The following is a 21,492-nucleotide window of genomic DNA, read 5'->3' as shown; positions in this document are numbered from 1 at the left end:
CAGCTTCCCCAGCACCACAAGAAGCTGCTCAGGATACCAAGGTGTTTCTTCACCAGTGCTTGCATTACAGGTGCCTAGGGCATCAAGCCTGGAGCAGAAACCTGTCACCCTGGGCTTTGTGCAGGCCGTGAGTGACAGATACTGCTTTTCCAAATGGGTTTATTCTAACAGGCAAAGGTCAGAGGCAGGAGGGTACAAATGGACAGAGAATCATTGAATAGAGTGAATTGGAAGGGACCCACAAGGATCATCAGGTCCAGCTCCTGGCTCTGCACAGGACATCCCCCAGTCACGCCATGGGCCTGAGAGCATTGTCCAAATGCTTTCTGAATGCTGAGGGCTTGGTGCTATGACCACTTCCCTGGGGAGCCTGTTCCAGTGCATAACTATCCTCAGAGTAAAGAACTTTTCCCTGATATCCAACCTAATCAACTTGTTCCACCCTGATCTTGTCCTTCTTGCAGCAGTAATGCAAAATGTGGAATATGTAAAATCCTTTTTAAGGAACCATGTTCTTTGGTGTTTGATCTTTGTACACTTTCAAGTTTAATCAACAAGAAAAGATTTCATCCAGTAAATAGGTAGCTAGCAAGTAAGCTCTAATGTAACAGGTATTAGGAAAACAAATTACTTATTAGTAGAATTGTCTTGTTAAGGTTTAGGGCTCAATATGTTCTGGTGATTTGAGACTTAGGAGGAGGTTAACAAAGCTTGGGAAGAAGGATTTACCACTGATAGTGCTAACAAAGAATGCAGAATTTACAGGCCACAAGGACATTTGGCAGAAGCCTCAAGATAAGGAAGAAACAAAGAAAAATCAGCAAGCGTGCTGAATCAGCTTTTACTGGGTTAAGGTAATTCCACCAAGAGGAGATCGTGGCCACCAACTCATGGCCCACTGAGTCAAGAAACCCACTGACCCAAAAGAAGAGGAAGACTGAGCACATGAACTTATTGGCATGAGAAGAAAGAGAATCATTAACCAACAGAAGACAGAATACTAATTAATAAGAGAAGTAAGTAACTTCTAACCAATGAACATTAACGCTATGTTTTGCTAAAATGTACAAAGAGTGGAAAGTTTTGGTAGTCACCGCGCTGGCTTTGTGGATTTGTCACCCAGCCCCGCCTCGCTGTGCAGAACTGTAGATGAATCAACTGCCTCGACTCTGGGTGTGGATTGGCCTCTCGCACAGCTGGTGGAAGGAACTTCTTTTGAGACAACAGAGAGAGAGGCTCCCAGTCCCCGGCAGACGGGCTAGCAAGGCATTAAATAAGGCGAAGGAGACGCTTTGAATGTTTTAGGCAGGGAGGAGCCTAAGGGGCAGGTATGAAGATGTGCCGGGGGAACCGAGGAGGAGACCTGGGCAGGGCTATCGCAGAGGCGGCAGCGGCGACACATCGGGCAGGTGCCTGCCGGGAACAGCCGCGCCCCGTGCGCGGGGAAGCGAAAGCGATAGCGCGGCGGGCAGAGGAGCCGTGGGGCGGCCATGGAGGGGCAGCGCCCGTGCGCCTTCCCGCTGCTGGTGCGAGGGGACTGGGGCCCCGCAGAGCCGCCGCCCACGCTCAGGAAAAAGCTGCTCTGGTACTTCCAGAGCCAGAAGCGCTCGGGCGGCGGCGAGTGCGAGCTGCGGACCGGGACCGACACCGGGACCGGTCACATCCTCGTCTGCTTCTCCTGCCCCGAGGGTGAGCGGCCGGGCCGGGCCGGGTCGGGATGAGGGGACCCGGCGAGGGCAGGGGCCGGGACGTGGATTAGTGTGTGGGCTCCCTGCGGGGGTGTTGGGGTCGTAACTCACAAGTCTAAACTCTCTGCGAGTTAAAAGATACATGCTAACTCAGTTAGTAATACGATGTAATGATGTATCCCATCTGGTACGTGATGTGCAGTGTCTGTAGTATATAATATGTCGTATACACCCTCTACTGTGTAATATAGAACAGTGTTTGTAAACTCGGTGTGATTCTTGCGGATGTCCTGCGCAGGTCCAGAAGTTGGAGTCGATGATCTTTGTGGGTCCCTTCTAACTCAGAATATGACACGTATGATATATATGATATATGTATGCTTAGATTTGGTGCTTAGTACTAGCCTCTAGATTGTGTTTTGCATAAAGGCAATAGTAATAGTAATAATAATAATGATAATAATAATATATTCTGGGAGGAGTATATACATACTCATCTTGATGCACAGTAGTATTCTCTAAACTGCACTCAGAATAATAATTCTAATTCTGTAACTAGCAATTAGATCAGTTACAGATGTATATATAGAAATATGACATCTGTAACATGCACATATTTTTATAAACTTGCAGCAAGCAGGAAAGGATTTAGCTGCAGTTGAGTTAAATGTATACATACACATGCATGTATGTGCAGAAACACACAGATACCTATACACATACCTATATACAATTTTTCCTTTTCTTGCCTTAACATGCTTCCCAGTTACTGGCTCTCCCGGCTGGTAAGTTCAGGACATACAGCCCCAAGCCATTTCGGCACTGTCTGGAAGAGGATGTTTAAGGCGTGGGGGGACTTTTCGGGTACCACCATAAAACCCATGATAGAGCCGCGTTTTGCATCTCTGGCGAATTTTTGGAAGAGTAATTTCCTCTTCTGTTCTTCCGTTTGTTTGTTTTAAGGAAGAACGCCTTGTGCATACTGCGTCGGTGTTACGAGCTTAAAGCTCTTTCATTTTGCGGGACAATGTATCTGTATATCCTTGTTCCGGCCAAGGCGAGGTTTACTCTTCCAGGAGCCGGGAGGGGCACAGCCAGCTCCCTGGGGATAGTCGATCCCACCTTAGCCATACCCTGCGGGCACGGACAGGGAGGGAGTTTGTCCCAGGTTTTGCCGAGTGCGGGGTCGGGTGAGCAACGGCGTTCACTTGTACACTCTGTTATCAGTATTGCTGTTGTTCCTGCTCGTTTTTCTTCCTTCATTGCTATTTGTAGTCTGTTGTTCTCATCTCGTCCTGTAATCCTTGAGGGTTTTGTGTCTTCGTTTCTCCTCTCCATCCTGCCCCGGCTCGGGGACGGGGGGAAGGAGGGGAAGGAAAGTGAGCGAGCGGCGAGGTCTGGCGCCTCTCAGTGGAAACAGTAAATTGCGGAATGCCATTCCTAAACCGCGACCGTTTCGTAACGGTGGGAAAGTGCCATGCAATGTAAAGCTGCGTTTCCATTCAGATTTTCACAGAGCTTTTTTGGTTTTATTTAGTTAAGCAACGAGTTCTTGAGAGAGACTCGCATCAGTTGCATTTGGGAGAAGAAGGAAATTTGAGGTTGATTGTCACAGAGCCTGAAACCACACTAGCTACTAAAAGGAAGACATTTGAAGAAAGATCAGTTCCCACAAAGGTGAATAAAAGTTGTAATCCTAACCAGAGCTTTGAAGTAGCGGGGAGAGTGTCTAATCTGTCACTAACATTTGGCTTTCATTTTATTTTAGGCTTTGTACACCATGAGCAGCCTTGAAACAAAAGGTAAAATGTTATCCATCACTCTGTGTGCTGATTCTTCATAAAACAAAAATGTTGGTACTTTTCTCCACACATGGGTTCCAGTTCTTCAAGTTGTCATCTGTTTTTTACTAGAGAAGAACCTGGAAATCTCCGCATGCTGCTCTCAATTGCTTCATTGGGTCAGCCTGGCTTTTGGTTTTGGCTTTTTGGTATTGTCTTCATTGGAGTGGAGGAGACGACTCCTTCAGCAGTCTAGTAACTAGCACCTGAAGAACTGTTGCTTCATATTTTTGTTAGTTTTCTTCTTGTTTATGGTAGTAGGCCTTCAAAGGCTGCTGTGTTCTGGAAATGTTATGTGTTTGGTATCAGTAGGTTTTTGTACCTCGGAGAGCAGGGAGAGCCAGCCTGTTGGTCATTCCAGTTTGGAGGTTCTCTCACACCTCCACCCTCATCTGTCTGCAAAGCTGGAGACGTGCTTGCTTCTGGCAGACACTGGACTTCTGGGATACTCAGTGGACACCTCTGTTATATTTTCTGTTTGCAAAATGTAGTTGCATCCCTATCAGCCCTTTGTGCACATGGGCCCTCCAGCGCTGTCACACTGCACTGATGGCAGGGCACAGTGCTCATCAGGGGGCTTTACATCAAGTCACACAAAGCTGCTTATGGCCTATGTTCCCTGTGGATGTCCTGAGTTGTGTTCCGGCTTGTTTTGCCTGCACATGGGATAAGAAGCAGATGCAGAGGCTGCAAGGTCTCTCCCAACCCATCTGAGCAGCTGTGGCCTGTTATCTCAATGGATTTTCGTTTAGTTTCTGACTCAGAGACATACCAGTGACCTTGGACACTGGTATGTCTGGTCTGTTTTTGTGCCACCAAAGAAGCTGCCTACAGCCCTGCAGAATATTGCACCTGGGCTGTTTTGGATGTCAAAATGTTCAGTGGTACCCTGCAGTATTTGTTTGGTTAACAATATCTTTTCTTGGGAAAGAAGAGGGAGGGTGAGAAGAATCTGTTTATTTCAGGAAATGTGTACCAACATTTTATGTGGCTTACCTTTCTGCTGCAGATGATACAAAAGCCTTGAAGAAAGCAGAGAATTTTGTTCCAAGCGGTGAACTCCAGGAGAAGGTTCACTCAGCAGAGGCCTCACCTTCGGTGGTATTTGAGAACATAGAGAGATGCAGTCCTGACTGCCTACAGATGCTGTTGGAGAACATCAGTGGCCTGACTGTCGATGCTGACTTTACTGTTGAACTGATACCTGAAATAAATGTTGCTGTAGCTACCTTTATAAAAAATATTGGTAAGACAAGACGACACCATTATTAATGTCCATATGTAAGCATAAGTAACAGCTTTCAGAGCTTGGTTCCTCTCCCACTAGAGATCCAGACTGTTTTTAAAAAGTACCTGGATTTTAGGCTCTCAAGAAAAATGTCTTATATACAGTTCCACAAAAGTGCCTATGATCCAAGAGTTACACTGAAAAAATTGTGGCATCTTTATTAATTGAAATTGGACAATAATGTTTTGTTATTTCTATCTTATTTTGGATTAGATGAAGAACTAAAAATGCACTGAGTGTGGAGATTATATAAAGTCTCCTTTATAGAAGACAGTATACTAATGAGATGGGAGCAGAGGCATAATGGTAGTGAATAGCAGAGAGTAACATGGTTGTTTTCTTTTCCTTTTTTTTATTGCAGTGTGATATTTGCAATTATTTGGGCACTAGAGATGGTTTTATTCCAAATGCAGGGAGTAGACTCTGCTCATTTCTCTGACTGATAATGTGTCATTATCAGCCCGGGCTGATAATGACTGCTCATTTCTCTGACTGATAATGTGTCATTATCAGCCCGGGCTGATAATGACACAGGAAAACACAGTCAGTTCATACTGCTCTTCTGTTTACAGATACTAAGGAATTGGTCGAAAAATGTTCACAACACAAGAGAATGAGAGAATTCAAAATGACTGCCAGGCTTCTTGAATCAACACTGACCATCAAGGCTGAAAACCTACCAGACAGCATTTCCACAGACTACCTCACAGTGTACTTTGAGAGCACACGGAACGGAGGGGGCCCCGTGTCAGATGTCCAGCTCCTCCCCGGGGAGAACTCGGCCATCATTACTTTCTGTGACCACAAAGGTAACACTGTCTTTTGCATGACCGAGGTACTCACAGGCAGATGACCTGAAAGAAAATTACTACAAATGTGGGCATTAGGAGAAGCCTGGCTTTCTGTTGCTGAGGTCAGTGTACACTGTCCTGTTCCTAGGAAGTGCTCTGGATGTAGAAATACTGCTGCATGTCTAGCGCTTCAGTATTTTTGTTTGGGTTTTGTTTGTTTTGCTTTTTCTTACCAGAGATTTATTTTAATGCCTGCCTTGTGCATGGGTTTTTCTCCCTGGTGTTTTTTTCCTCCATTTGCAGAGGTTTTTACATGCAGTATAAAAATAGTTTTACTTACAGGTAGAGGGACAGAGCAGAATCTGTCAATGCCTTCAGCTTGCACAGTTAACTTTCAGAAACTAAATAAGGTCAAATATCCTCATTTCAAGCTAATTAAGTCAAATATCTTCATAATCAGGGAAGAATACAGCTTCTACAGTTCTACAGAACAATCTTGTTACTATTTTTTGATTTCCTTGAATCACTGTCCGGTTTTTTTTGCTAGCACAACTTCTGGTAAATATCTGTTAGGAGACTCCAGGCTTAGTAAATTTACTTTGAGAAGAAGGTTTATCTGCCAGGCGATTTTCATCTGGCTCTCAGGATTTTCTGAAGAATATTTTGTACATAAAGTTAAAAAGTAATTTGGATCATTGTAATGAAGTTTTAAGTTCCTGCAAACATTATAATTTCTTTGCCTTGTCCATTCCAACAAAAATGGGAAAAAAAAAAAAAAAAAAAAAAAAAAAGGAGTAAAACTGCACTGGCACTAAGAGTTTTATTTTAAGGAGTATGTCATAGTAGTTTGTTGATAAGGCCCTGCTCTGTAGTGAAGTTTCCTTGGGAAATGAGCAAGGTGTAGCTCTGCATGGGAATGCAGACATGAGCATATTTACCGAACAAGTCAGAGCCAAGCCTTTTATCTTGTCCCCTACAGAGTAGTTTGGGAATCAGAAAGACATGAAAACAACCCTTTGAAATGAAACAAAAAGAAAAGAAAAAGCAATGTAGTCATTCTAAGGACAGAAACATTTGCCTGATTTGAAGTTAATGATATGTTTGTTTGTACATATGTGCACTTTTAGATCTAACCACAGTATTGGAAAAGCAGCATTTACTGGATCAGACGCTGATTTCTGTGCATCCATATTACCACTCCCTGGGAACAGCTCTCTATGGAGAGGAAAGACCAGCTGTCAAGATGCCAGACCCCATTGGGATGCCACTTCACCCCTATGTATGGCAGTTTTTACAAAAGCATGCCAATCTGATGCAAGACATAAACCAGGAAATGGCAGTTTGCCATTCTGAGCTCCAGTGGCCCCAGGCAGACTGTACAAACCCAGAAGTTATGTTGTGCCCATCACCATCTCTCTGCAAGGAGAAAAAGCCAATGATGAAGTTGCTCAAGACGTGGCAGCAAGATGCTTCCACTGAATTCACACGTATCATGGCACGTTACACAGCTGTAAAGTGTAAAGTCAATTCATCAGGTTGGAAAGATGTGAAAAAAAGATTGTCAAAAGATGTTGGTCTGATCATAACTGATATTTCTAAGGAGATGGTGGTGATTGCAGGCAACAGAGCAGCAGTGGACAGTGCAGAGAAAGAAGTGAGGGAATGCATGAAGCAAAGTGAAAAGGAAAAACAGAGCATAGAAATTTCTGTGTCAGTGATCCCAGGGAAGTATGCTGTGCTGCACAATGCTGGGTTAGAAGAGAATATTCAGAAGGAATATCCATGCCTAAAGCTCTTTTATGATGGCAAAAAAAAGGCTGTTCAGTTGTGTGGACTACCTGCAGAAGTATATAAAGTCAAAGCTGACTTACTGGAAAAGGCATTGAGTGTGCCATGTACATCAGTTACTATTGATCCCCATGTTTTCCACTACCTACGGTGTGTAGATTATAAAAAAACCTCAGAAATGTTATTCATTAGGGAAAAAATTAATACTTTTTATGAACTTCAGGATGATACTGTGTTACTATATGGAGATGCTCCCAAAGATCTTCTAGAAGCAGAAAAGCAAATAAAAACACGTTTAGAATATAAATGCATCAATGTGGAAGATGATGAAGTCATTAAAAAGGATCAGTGGAAGAATCTTCTTCTCTCCTTGCTCAGGACATATAGTTCTTCCCAGGAAATTGTCATCAATTGGCAGTCTGCTGGAAAAGAAAAGAAAATGATTATTGCTGGCTTTTCTAAGGCTGTAACAGAGGTTTATCAGAGACTTAATGCTTTTATAGATAGAAACACACTCACTGAAAAAGTCATCCCAGCTAATTCAGTGCTGGTAGTGCAGTTTGTAGAGAATGAGAAGTCTGGTGTTTGTGAAGAATTGAAGAAGAAAGGTGTGACAGTAATTTTTGACAGCAAGACACCGTGTATTTCCCTCAGAGGCCCAAGATCAGAAGTGCCAGAAGCATCCATCATGTTTGAAAAAATTGTCTCATCCCTTTACTCAAAAAATGTGCCAATTGATAAACCGGGGGCAAAGGAGTTCTTCACTGAGAGGAAAGATTTATGTGTTTTAGAAGCAAAGCAGAAATTTAGCTGTTTCATTAGAATTAAGGAAGAAGAAGAAGTAGGAGAGGAACAGAAGGCTGGAAAAGCTGGTGATGAAGTGAAGCGAAAGGTCTGCTATGAAAAAAACCTGCTTGGTGGAATTGTGGTAGGAGTGTATAAGGGTAACTTGTGTGACTACCCTGTGGATGTTGTGGTGAATGCATCTAATGAGAAGCTAAAACACATTGGTGGCCTTGCTGAGGCCCTGTCGAGGGCAGCTGGCCCAGTACTGCAGGAGGAGTGTGATGAGCTGGTGAGGAAGCTCGGGAGTTTGCAGCCCGGCTCCGCGGTGATCACACGCGCCGGGAGACTGCCCTGCAAGAACGTCATTCACGCTGTTGGGCCCTGGTGGAATGAGAAGGAGTCACAACGCTGCATGTGGTTGTTAAAAAAGACAGTGAAGAAATGCCTGCAGCTGGCTGAAATATACAATCATTGTTCCATAGCTCTGCCTGCTGTACATGGAGGGGTTTATGGTTTTCCACCACAGATGTGTGCAGATTCAGTTGTGTCCTCAGTCAAGGAGACCTTAGAAGAATTAATGGAGGACAGCAGCCTGAAGGAGGTCCATCTTGTGAGTAATTCAGAAGAAACCATTCAGGTTCTGATTGACACAGTGAAAAAACTATTTTCAGCTAAACCATTCTTCCCAAAATGGATGATGCAGAGAAAAGGCCAGAAGGAGAATAGAAAAGAGGATCTGAAGATGGTGACAAGTGAGGGACTTTGCATACGAGTGGAGAAGAAAATTATTCAGGAAGCTGTGGTAAGTCTTTACTTTTCTGGCTCCTTTCTAACTTGATGGTAATATCTTTTAACTGAAATGATAAAAGACAGTAGGTTTTACAAGTCTTGCTACATAAGGAAAGAACAGCTGTGCGTAGCTAAACAAGGATGGAAGTTTGCAAAACTTGAGTGTAGCTTGAGATCTGTGACTGCAGCCATTTCTAGAGGGCAGCTGTGAATTTCAGGATATTTCAATTCCTAGCTAGATCTTATTTGTTTTCCAGATCTAAGGCTAACACGTAAAAGAGTTTGCTTTCCCCCCCCCACCCAAAGCAGAAATACAAAAGGTGAATATTAGATGAAATGTACCTGTCTGGGCTGCTGTTTTGGGTATCCACTGGCATCTTGTTTCTTTTGCTGTGTGTTGCATTGGTAGGGCTTTTAATCTTGGTGCATATTTTTGCTTGAATTCTGCATGTAGCTATTTTTGCTGTAATTTTGTTGCAGACAGATGTTGTGGTCAACAGCATTGGCACAGATCTGCAGTTTGGCGCGGGGCGTCTTTGCAAAGCCTTGCTGGAAAGAGCTGGACCAGCTCTCCAAGCTGAGTTTGACAACCTGAAGCAAAGTCAGGTTGCTGGTCCTGGGAGTGTGCTCTGCACCAGTGGATGTGCTATGGCCTGCAAGTCCATCTTTCATGCCATACTACCCAAGTGGCATGGAGGACAGACAGAGAAGGTATATTTTAATTATTAACCCCCCATCCACCCCTGCTACATATTTATTTGGGATCTGTCCTGAAATTTCAGGTTTAAACATAGTTAATTGAGATGATTTGACTCCATTTTCTTCCATTGGAGTGACCTAAAATTGCCTTGGTGCACTCAGAGCTGCTTCTCATACCAGTTTCTTTGGAACTAATAATAAATGATGCCTTTAAGAAAAAAAAAAGTACTTTTGCTTTGTTTTACAGGTCCAGGTCCTAGAAAATGTAATCAATTTCTGCTTGAAGAAAACTGAAGAACTTGGACACAAATCGATCACTTTCCCAGCTATTGGGACAGGAGGATTTGGATTTCCTAAAACCATTGTTTCTAAGTTAATGTTTGATGTGGTATTCAGGTTCAGTAGTAGTCACATTCTGAAGAACCTCCAGGAAGTTCATTTTCTCTTGAGTCCACGAGATATTGATAACATTCAGGTAGTTCTTCTCAGGATAATGCTGTCTTTGTAACATACTGCTCTAGTTACACTTTAATAATCTGTTTTACTTATACTGCTTTCTAGGGGAATAATTTGGCACTTTCTTACCGGTGTGGGCCTGTGACAATGAGATGTCTTTCCAGTGTTTCTGAAATACCAACTCTCAGCAAGCTGAAGCTGCAGACAAAATTTGCCTTGCTCTTGGCACTGTAAATGCCTTTAGATGCTCCCTCATCTTTGACAGAGGGGTTCTAGCAATGCAGAACTATCTCTTATCACACTGTCCCCACACTGGGCCTACTGCTGTTATTAACACTTAAATATGGCTATAAGATGTGTAAGGTGCCTCGGCAAGAGCTACATGGCTGTTAATGCTAATTACAGAAACGTTCAGTGTATACAGTGTGAAATACTGTCTTGCATACTGTTTTTTCTCTTCTTAGGCTTTTACCACTGAACTAGAACTTAGGGCAGATGAAAGTTGCAATGCCGCAGCAGCACAGCCAAGTAAGTTGTGTAGGGGTGAGATAGAATGTAAATGCTGTTAAGTGGTTTTATGTGTGTCAGGAAACAGAAGAAATATCCTCAGGGCACAGGGCATTTTTTTTCCCTCCTAATGGACTTGCATTCTTAAATGTGATTTGTAAAATTCTTAGGGAGGACTTTCTTTTATTGAGGGCATGCTGAACTCTCAGTGAGGCCAGTCTTACTAAAACAGAGGCTGTTCTGGTAGGAGACACAGTAGTTTGTCCTGCTCAAAGGATATAAGAACTTGGAATCGATTGGCCAAACGAGCCATAAATAACATGTATTTCTGTAGCTTTAATCTCCTACATATATGTATTTATATATACAGAGTGGATCATTTCCTTTCCATTTATTAATTGACAGTAGTGGGACACAATTGCCAAAACATGAGTGTACTGCATCAAGGGTGGAGGCTTACTCATAAGGATATAAAGCTCTTCCCCCTCAGTTGCTGAGTATCAGAGAGATGAAGTTAAGAGTGGGCAGATAAAATATGAGTTAGATAAGTTTAGACTAGAAGAAAGGAACAGTTTTATATCCATGAAGGTAAATAGGAAATAACTTAAAAAGAGATGTGATCTGATTTCCATTACTGGCAACACTTAAGCTGGATGCTCCGTTTCTTGTAAGAATTAATTCAGGAAACTCTGTTACAGAGCTGGTCAGATCAGACAAACCCCGAAGCCATTTTCTGAATTCATATTGCAGAAATTTACAGGAGTAGAAATGGTTTCACTTTTATAGCATTTGAACAGGAAGAACAATACTGTGCCTCCCAGCTTTCAGAAATGGAAAAAAGAGAAAAACAGAGACACTCTACATCCACCAAACTTACCTAGACCATATTCCTTGAAAGGATAAGTAAAAGTTTCAATTAGTGGAGAGAATAATACTCTAGACTAAAGGAGAAGTGATTTAATGGATTTTTCTTTCCCTTGCAGGTTTCATTAGGCCTGTTTCTGATGAACAATTGGGAGTTCATGAAATGAAGATTGGTTCCATCACAGTCCAAATAGTTAGCGGAGATATTACCAAGGAAGATACAGAGGTTATTGTAAACATATCAAATCCATCATTTGATTCCAAAACAGGTATTATATTGAATATGTAGTTCCTTATCAACAATTCTGAGCTAGTTTTTAGAAGGGGGTACAGGAAAGAATTGTCCACAAGGGAAACTTTTATGAAGCATTTTTCAGATGAGAAATGAAGAGTCGTGATTCGTCAGGAAATAGATCTAAACCAGTTTTTTTACACATCCTGAATATTTGATTTAGTTTCCAAACAGAAGCCATCTGACCATATTTTTCTTGTTTAAAACCAAAAATGTTTAAATGAAATTTTTAGATTAAGTGTAATTCTGAAAAAATGCTCTTATCCTAAAATGTTTCACTGTAAGACAAAGCCATGGTGAAGTAAATTGCCCTGTAAGAAGCAGAGGGTTTTGACACAGTGAATTATGAGCATGAAAGATACCAAATGATGTAGTTCAAGGCCATTGTGGAGAATTTGGTGAGTGTCATATGGCTTTGGCAAGTGAAACAATGAAACAGTTGTTCTTAATGACTTCTGATCAGCAGTGAAGGAAACGTTCTCTCTGCAGCTGGTGCAGTGTGTCTTGGACAATGACATGTTAGGGAAACTGTCAAGGTTTATAACTTTGTGGTATCTTGCCATACAGGAATTTAGGACGTATGTAGAGTACAGAAGTTGGGTAGGGTTTTGAATAGAGATAGTTAAGGAGACTTAATGACTCTGTGTGCATTTCTCATGTTATTTAAGGGGTCTTCAAAGCAATTATGGATGCTGCTGGTTCCCAGGTAGCAGATGAATGTGCTCAATATGGTATGTTAAAACATACTATTTTTTATAATCCTTTTTTGTTGTTGTCATTCTCTCTGAAAACTTAAATTTTCTTTATATTTCTCTACTCTGATGGCATAATTATTTTATCTGAATAACAGAGCTTTCACTTTTAGGAACTTTGAAAAGTCCCCCAAGGTTTTGACATATACCTTGAGAAATTTTCTTTTCGTAATTGTTTAGCAACAACTAAAACATCAGTGTGTTACATACTTTATTCTCATACTGGATCCAAAACACAGCCCTGCTCTGGCTACTCTGACTTTCAAGATAGAGTTTCCTGGATTTTTTTGTCCAGCCTTTGGCCCTCTAGGAACATTTGTACAAACACACATGTACCATTAACTTTGAATCAGGCAAATGTCTCTGTTCTTAGAACTTTTACACTGATTCTTCTGTTCTTTTTTTTTTTTTTTTTTTTTTTTTTTTTTTTTTTTTTTTTTTTTTTTTTCATTTCAAAGAGCTGTTTTTATGTTTTTCTAATTTCCAAACTACTCTGTAGTTTGGAAATTAGAAAAACATAAATCAGGACAAGATAAAAGACTTGGGTCTAACTTGTTCGGTAAATATGCTCATGTCTGCATTCCCATGCAGAACTACACCTTGCTCATTTCCCAAGGAAACTCCACCACAGAGCAGGGCCTTATCAACAAACTACTATGACATACTCCTTACCCTCCACTTAAAATAAAATTCTTAGTGCCAGTGCAGTTCTGCTTTTTTGTTGGAATGGACAAAGCAAAGAAATGTTAACGTTTGCAGGAACTTAAAACTCCATTACAATGATCCAAATTACATTTTAATTTTATGTACAAATTACTCTTCAGAAAATCCTGAGAGCCAGAAGAAAATCACCTGGCAGATAAACCTTCTTCTCAAAGTAAATTTATCAGCCTGATCTCAGTGCTTGTACAGCATCTTGCATGATCATTACCTTCATGATCTGTGAGGTGGTCTGGAACTCTGTGCACATCAATCCATTCATCCTCACAGTATGACTCCATTTTGTAAGCAATCATGACGTGCTCTGAAAAATCACAAACATCTTTTTTAAAATTCCATACCGTTCTTAGATCAGTTGGTCATAATTTTAATAATATTATTTTAACCACTCAGCTCTTCTGCAGAGTAAGAATTCAGGCTTTTAAAGAGTAAGTGGCACAAGAAAGGTTTTCTCATATAAACTAAATTGGCATGATTTTATATAGAAGAGAGATGTATTCATAGTCGTCATAAACTCTTATATTGTACTTAGTAGGAAAATACTTTGTATCAGAGATCTTAGGAAATTAGAAAACACATTTAGTTCGATTAATTTCTCAAAGAAAGTTTGCAGGGTATTTACAAAGAAAACCAGAATCAAGTAAACCCACAAGAAAACAGCTCACTGTGGATTTCTTTCCACTTTTTCCACTTCTCTTGTAGCATCGATATAACAACCAATATTACCAAAAGAGATTGCCACTTCGTAAATATTATGTCTCCTCCTTTGTCTTCTTTCTTGCAGCTGGGCAGTATCAAAATGGCTTTATTACTACATGTGGTGGGAACCTGTTGTGCAGTAAAATCATTCATTTGATTACCAATCACCAGGTGAAGAGTCAGGTTTCCAAAGTGCTTCATGAGTGTGAACGAAAGATGTACAAATCTGTTGCCTTCCCAGCTATTGGAACAGGTTTGTGTTTTCTTGGAAAAGCAATGTGTGATGGGGTAGTTCAGAAACAGGCAAACTTAATATGGGTGACAGCAGACTTGCACAAAAACTGTTCACTGATTTGTACCTTTTATTTTTGTTTAGGTCAAGCAGGACAGAGTTCAGCCAAGGTAGCTGATGAAATGTTGGATGCTGTAGTGGAATTTGCAAGACAAAAATCAGTACAGCATTTACAGACAATTAAGATCGTGATCTTCCAGACAAATATGCTCACAGACTTTTATGAAAGCATGAAGAAAAGAAAAGATTCAGATTCATCCACAGCGGAATCATGGTTATCTGTGTTGAAATGTAAGTTAGTGTGTTTTCTGTGTGCACGGGCAAATAAAACTGAACTTCTTTTACTTACAACTAATAATTCACTTATTTATCCACAGACTTTTTCGAGGGCAGAAAACAACCTTCTGAGAAGAAAAAGTTCATGATTTTGGAGAAGAAAGTTCATTTAGTCACATTTCAAATTTGTGGAGAAAGCCAAGAGAAGGTGGATGCAACGGAGTCCTGGATAAAGGATTTAATTTTAAAGGAACAGTTTGAAAACACTATTTCAGATGAGGCAATTGAAAGTTTTGATGAGACACATATTGCCATTTTGGAAGGTCTCCAGAGAGTAAAACAAGTCAACATTCAGATTTTAAATAAGCTTTCTCCCCCTGAAATTAAAATTTCTGGCATTAGCAGGGATGTCTGTTCTGTTTCTCTAGAAGTTCAAGAAATGGTCCAACAAATAAAGTCTACTGAAGAAGAGCAATCCAAGGCAGAACTTCTTCATAATCTGGTAGAATGGAGGTATCCAGGAAGCAACAATAGCTTTGTTGCTTTTGATAAACTGACAAATATGCAGCTGGAGCATGCCAAGATGGCTAAAAAACTACATCTGAATATCAGAATTAAAAAGAAGAACTACCAGGTGGATCTGAATACTCTAAAAGCTACTGATGACCAAGGAAAAACTATAAACCTTCAACGGGTGATAAAGGATGAAGGTAAACGATACTTCTGTTAAATTAAAAAACTTGAATAGTTATTATTGAATGATGATATGGATAAATACAAGCTCAGGTAGGCCAAAGAAGTAAGGTGTTCCTTAGCTTTTTTCACTTTTTTTTTTTTTTCCCCCCTTTGCCAGTAGTTTTGAGTGTTATAATCAGTGGGAAGTATGAGTGAAATCAGAACATCAGTTTTAAGTGCAAGTATTATCTGCATATATGTGAGGCATGAGCATACATTTCATGCTTTAGTCTGAAAAAGGAAGTGGTGTGTGAAGAATAGATAACATTCTTCTGGGGTTTTAAAGCTTGATTTAATTAGATATTGGCATGGGGATAATTAGACGAGATGTAAAGCCTTTACAGTGTACTACAGAGCCAGTGATGTCTGAAAGAGCGAGAGTACTTGTTGAATGAAGTATTGCAGAAGGTGCTGTCCTCTATGCAGGTGGTTTGTAAGATGTGCCTATGGAGCTGAGCTAGTTGTCTGTCATAATAATGCAACATCTGTTTTGCAGAAATGCAGTCAATAGAGCTCCCTAAGGAGTGGACAGACATGCAAAATGAACAGGTCAAAGTGGTGAAGCTCAAGCCATCACACCCTGAATACGCAACAGTTGAGAAGATGTTTGGGACAACATGTCCCGACTTTACCATAGAGAAGGTGATATCATATGGGGGGGGGGGAAGGGGGAAAATGTCAATGCTTGGGCAAGAAACATTACTATACTTCCTAAATATTTGCTTATAATGTGTCTGCAACCCAATACACCTTTTGTGTGTGAGTCTCCCCAGCACTGTACAGGGTGAATATAAGTCAAAGTAAGTTTCCTAAGAGCTATTCTGCCATTTCTCTGCTATCTAATGGTGCAAACCCAGTGACCATCAGTCTTCAGGCTGACCCTGTTCAATTGATGTGGTACTCATTAGTTAATACGATATTTCCAATTAGGAAATTCTATGTTGAAATGGAGGCGTGAGCAAGTGCATTCAGAATACAAAGAAAAATACAAATACAGGCTGACATAAAGCTTTGGACTAATTTACAACTTCTCCCCTCAGCCCAGAGCCTTTCAGGCTTGGCCGTCAGTTTTAACCAGTGTCAATATTTGATCCTGCGTATTTAGAAGTCAGCAACACAGTGCACAGAGATTTAATTGCCAGGGAGAAGATAGAATTGTTCTGAATTAAGTAGATCAACAGTAGAAAATGCAATCAAATTAGAAGTGAGAACAATGTATTTAAATATTTTTCTTTCATCATCAGCTTCAATAACCATGGTCATGAAAACACATGAAGAGAACAAAATATTAGTGTGCTATAGATAAAATCAAGTAATGACATTTTGTCTTTTTCTGTTAAAAATGGAAAGCTGTCACAGAAATGCCTTTAAGATTATACTTTGATGCAGAGACACTTCCCCTTAAGCTATATTCACATTGTTGGCATAGGGAGCCAGCAACATCCATCCTCCCACCAAGAGATTTTTATATAGTAGTTTCTTAAGGGTTGCTAAGCTACACATTAGAGGAAGCAATTTTGACTTGGAAGTTTAGATCTAGAAGAGAAACTTAAACTCAACCTAATGCTATTGCTACACTGTGTCCTTTAGTGAGAAAATCATCAGTAAAGCTGATTAGGATGTATAGAAGGCATTTTACAGCATTGCCTCTGGTAGAGGTACAGCAGCTTGTTTCTAGAAATGACAAAGCACAGCTACTAGGACTGCTGGGTACCTGGTATAGTAGGCAAGACAAATGTATACCCAAAATTGCTGAGCTTGAAATTGTCTTATAAGCTGCTTTGGTTTGTGATTTTTCAGACCTATATATTCAGTTCCTCTTGCCAAACCTCATGCTAACAGGACGTAGTGAAAATTGCTGTAATTCTTTGAGTTTGATTTCATTTTAATGCTTTCCTGCTATGATAAATATTCATCCCTACCCTATTTATCCCTAGTATAAATATAGTTAATTTTGTAATTTTGCAGATTGAAAGAATACAAAATCGTGTCCTCTGGCAGACATACCAATTAAAAAAAAAATTCATCTGTAAAAAGAACAAAAATCAAGATAATGAGAAGTTGCTATTTCATGGTACAGCTGCATCCTCATTGAGGTTGATTAACTCCTACGGATTTAATCGTGGGTATGCTGGAAAGAATGGTGAGTCATTATCCAAATCAGTTAATTTCCTAGGCATATATGAGTGCTACAGGATGTCAACGTTATAGTGCTCTCAGCACAACATGAAAGCTGAATGAAATTAGAGAACACAGTAATAAACAACTTGTGAGATTTTTCTGTATGGACAGAGGAACTGTCCTATTCAGTTAATCACTTGTTGCTGGATGCCACCATGTAAAGGGTATCCAAACGAGTTGACCTACTCTGAAATGAAGCCTGGTCAGCTTTTGGGAATTGTTTTGTATAATTTACCTAGAGAAAAGATCAAGGAACATTCTTCAGCATCCTCAGCTGAGGCAACAGCTACTAGCTGATGATATCTCCTCTCCTCTCACACAAAGACAGGTGACTAAGTAGGAGTGCAGATACTTCTGTTACCTCCAAAGATTAGGACAGCATAAGATCCTACATCCATATCAATTTTATGCTCACAAAATCTATGAGATCCGTTAGTTAATTCTTAGCCTTTAATAGCTGTAAGAGACAAATATTTAGCATAAAGATATTCTGCATTAGTTCAAAGCTTGTTTTTTCCACTACCTCTAGTACAGCCATGTTATGTCTGCTATTTGGCAGCATTCAAATATAGACAGGATCCAAAGAAGAGGAACATGGACTGAATTGAGGTGCTAGTTGATTTTAGCAGCCATGTAACCTCACTTCAAAAGTCCTTAATTTTTGCTCTTTATGTTCTCTTCCTTAAGACAGAATTGTACATGCCTAGGGATGGTTTGATCTTGAGAGAGGTGGGCAGCTTAATTCAGATCTAGTTGACACTTCAGTGTGGTCTGGATCCAAAAGTCCACCTTACTCTGCTTGGTTCCTCTCATGGAATATAATACTCTGAGATTTTCTTGAATGAATGAAGCTCAGCACATACAAAACATATCAGGTTGTGCACAGGTAGGAATGGCAGCCACCACTTTTTTAAAAACATGACCAGAGGAGATGTAGTTTCACTTTCCTGCTCTTTGGTAGTGTCAGGAGGTTGGATTTACTAGCCCTAGATCCCCATGTCCTCTCTCTGCTTGTGGGTATTGACAGCCACATTTTTCATCTCAGCTGTGATTAATGTTTGGGAAGGCACACTTGCCTTCTGTCAGGCTGGGTAGCCAAGCAAAAGTATCCAAAGATCAGGGCAGCCAGATAGGAAGGACCTGTCTGGCTTCAACAGCTTTAAACCAGTGTCAGAAAAAAGAAATCTGTCTTGAACAAAGACGTGTGATTACTCTAACTTGCTGGGAAGTGTGACTAGAAAACTATAATTACAATTATATAGTCATTTGAAGTCTGAAAGTCTGTGAAGAATTGCAGTTTGATGGATTGCAGGCTAAACCATGCTAAACAGAGGAGCCCTTTTCTCCATAGGAACGGGAAGTCAAAACCTGGGTGTTGATACTTACCTGGTATCTATGTGGGTTCATATTTGATTCTGATACAAAGGATTAGTACTAGAATTTTTTGTTTGAACTCTTACCACATTTATAGCTTCTGCAGAGTTAAAAAAAAAAAAAAAAAAGAAGAGTGTTTTAGACATTCTTAGGAGAATAAGAACACTAACTATATTTGAAAATATTGTCTTTCCTAACAGCTGCATCCATTGGAAATGGAACCTACTTTGCTCTTGAAGCACGTTACTCTGCTCAGAATACTTATTCCGTTCCAGATGTGAATGGCAAAAAACACATGTACTTGGCTCGTGTCCTAACTGGGCAGTACTGTGCTGGGAGAAAAGGACTAAAGGCTCCACCACCAAAGAGCTCAGCAGATCCTACTGACCTGTACGACAGTGTGGTTAATGATGAGTTTTATCCAACAGTGTTTGTCATATTTAATGACATTCAGGCATATCCACAATACCTCATTACTTTCAAATACTAGAATGATCTTAATAGTCTAGAAATTTTTAGTGCCTTTTACATGTAAGAATTTACAGGGCAATTTCTAATTCTTTTTACATCTAGGTTTCTTCTTTATTGATCTATCCATGTGTTGAAATATGACTTCAAATTATCAACAGAAGGACTAACATAAGCAAATATTTTAGAGCATGCTATTTCAGTACTCACATTTCAAGTTCTGTTATGCAGAGATGTAGGCAAGAGCTGTGAGAACAGCTCTGACTTCTTCCTACACAAGGCAGAGGGGAGTGAGTGGTAGGAGTAGAAGCTGCTTTGCTTTACCTGTGACCAGCAGTAAGAGGTGTGGGGTAGGTCAGAACACCTCTACATATTCTTGTTTCCAGTAATCACCATAAAGCATCATCTTCTGAGAGTTTATTTTAAATGTTCTGTGTTGAGGGAATCTGAAAGGTCATTTCCAATCAAAGCAGGGCTATGGTTCTAATAACCTCACCCACCAACAGAGTTTTCAGTCATCCTTAGGTATCCACTCAGCCTTGTTGGTGCTAAAAGTCTGGAAGAGAAATAGGTGCAATATGAACATGCACTTTGTTTTTATTGTTTCAGTCCCCTTACCTATATGTCTTTTACTGTAGCATACTTTGGTTGTTCCTTAGGTATAAATTTCTGTATTCATGCCCATTCCTTAGCGGAATTCTCTATAGTCCCCCCCTAGTACTTCCAGCTTCCACAAAGCCATTTTTTTGCAACTTTCAAGACTGTAAAGAGGGACTTTTAATTTTTTTCTTTTCGATACTGAAGCATTAACACTTCTGTAGAATCACCAATTTGCAGAGTCAACTACAGAGGCATAACTCAGTTGACATGCTTAAACAATTCTGATTGCTGAATTTTTCTGATGGCTGAAAATTTTTAAAGTTCTCTAAAAAAAGTTAATTATGGAATTTTTACATCGTTGCCAGCAGTACTTTTAATCACATCTAAAAATGTGTTTTAATCTTAAAACTGCCAATCAAAAGCCATATACACTGTTTTAATAAAAGTAGTTTCAAACAGCTACACTGTATTGCTGAGTTGCAATAGGAACACACTTCATTTAGAAGTGTTGTTTCACAAAGGAATGTGTAACACTAATGCAATAAAGACTTTGAAGACAAAATGGTTTTCTTGTATTGTCTGATTGACTTGACTTGTGTGTACAAATTCCAGGTGAAATTATTCTGCCTTGGCCAAAAAAAACCTGTGCTGCAAGTAGCTGCCACGATGTCTTAAAACTTCATCATGATGTTCTCATTGCCTGCAAAGAGGAAAAGAGTTTACCACATCTGAAGATGGCAATATAAAAAATTTCTGCTTTTCACAGCAGGTGCCCATGAAGCACTTCAGATTAATGTCCTGCATAAATTTCCATTTAAAGCAGAGCAGAGTTTTACTCACTCCCCTTTTAATAGATTTGCCCCCTGTAAAAAGATGAGGATGCTTTTCTTCTTTCACTGCTTTTTTCAGTACTTTTCTGTGTCATGGAAACACTTCAGCAGCCAGAGCAACTTGGTTTAGCTGAAAGCGTGAGGCGTGCACTGGCTTCTCCCATTGCTGTCACCGAGCAGCTTGGAGAGCCAGGACACACCACTTTATATTCGTGTGTCCCTCTTTATACCTGAACATCTTGGAAAGCAGCAGGAGCTGCCAGATAAAGCACCGCAAAAACCCAGGTAACTTATCACTGATGATGGTAAAAGTTTCTTCAGTTGTTTCCATAGTAGAAACTGGAAGATGCTCTGTGGTGCAGTGTTTATGGACTGAGAAGCTGGGAAAAGGCCGAGTTGTGTACGATAAATAAAATCCCAGACACAAAAGGAACTGGGTGTGCTGTTTGACATCCAGATGGTTGAATATAAACCAGCCCATACCCAGATGGGCAAGAAGGCCAGTGACGTCCTGGCTTATCTCAGCATTAGTGTGGCCACAGGAGCAGGGCAGTGACTGTCCCTTGTGCTGGGCGCTGCTGAACGATCTCAAACCCTGTGCTTATTTTTAAGCCCACCACGACAATAAAAGCATGTAGGTGCTGGCGTGTGTCCAGAGAAGGGAACAGAGTGGGGAGGCTCAGCCTGGAGAAAAGGGGGCTGGGGCAGACCTTATTGCTCTCTACAACGCCTTGACAGGAGGTTGTAGCCGCATGAGGCTTGGGTTCTTCTCCCAG

At 40.5% G+C, this 21,492-nt stretch overlaps 1 protein-coding gene across 1 annotated transcript; it reads left to right on the top strand.

The window, feature by feature from the left end:
* Positions 1 to 1,475: 1,475 nt before the first annotated feature.
* Positions 1,476 to 20,448, top strand: LOC136363678 (protein mono-ADP-ribosyltransferase PARP14-like). Its single transcript, XM_066323103.1, has 17 exons — positions 1,476 to 1,689; positions 3,226 to 3,365; positions 3,457 to 3,490; positions 4,539 to 4,775; positions 5,390 to 5,626; positions 6,736 to 8,984; positions 9,452 to 9,682; positions 9,924 to 10,145; positions 10,591 to 10,654; positions 11,617 to 11,766; positions 12,458 to 12,520; positions 14,046 to 14,213; positions 14,337 to 14,543; positions 14,630 to 15,238; positions 15,760 to 15,905; positions 17,232 to 17,406; positions 19,019 to 20,448. The coding sequence occupies exons 1-17, from the start codon at positions 1,491 to 1,493 to the stop codon at positions 19,306 to 19,308; spliced, it is 5,421 nt and encodes a 1,806-aa protein (XP_066179200.1). The 5' UTR covers positions 1,476 to 1,490; the 3' UTR covers positions 19,309 to 20,448.
* The last annotated feature ends 1,044 nt before the right edge of the window (positions 20,449 to 21,492 follow it).

The sequence above is a fragment of the Sylvia atricapilla genome, chromosome 7, assembly GCF_009819655.1.
Source record: "Sylvia atricapilla isolate bSylAtr1 chromosome 7, bSylAtr1.pri, whole genome shotgun sequence".
Lineage (NCBI taxonomy): Eukaryota > Metazoa > Chordata > Aves > Passeriformes > Sylviidae > Sylvia > Sylvia atricapilla.
The sequence above is the reverse complement of the archived record's forward strand: the minus strand, read 5'-3'. Positions and strand labels throughout refer to the sequence as shown.

Excerpts from the sequence above, each read along its gene's own strand:
- LOC136363678 (XM_066323103.1), top strand. The coding sequence starts at position 1,491 with ATGGAGGGGCAGCGCCCGTGCGCCTTCCCGCTGCTGGTGCGAGGGGAC. Across the intron at positions 1,690-3,225 it reads CTGCTTCTCCTGCCCCGAGG|TTAAGCAACGAGTTCTTGAG; the intron begins GTGAGCGGCCGG and ends GGTTTTATTTAG. Across the intron at positions 14,544-14,629 it reads ATGGTTATCTGTGTTGAAAT|ACTTTTTCGAGGGCAGAAAA; the intron begins GTAAGTTAGTGT and ends ATTTATCCACAG.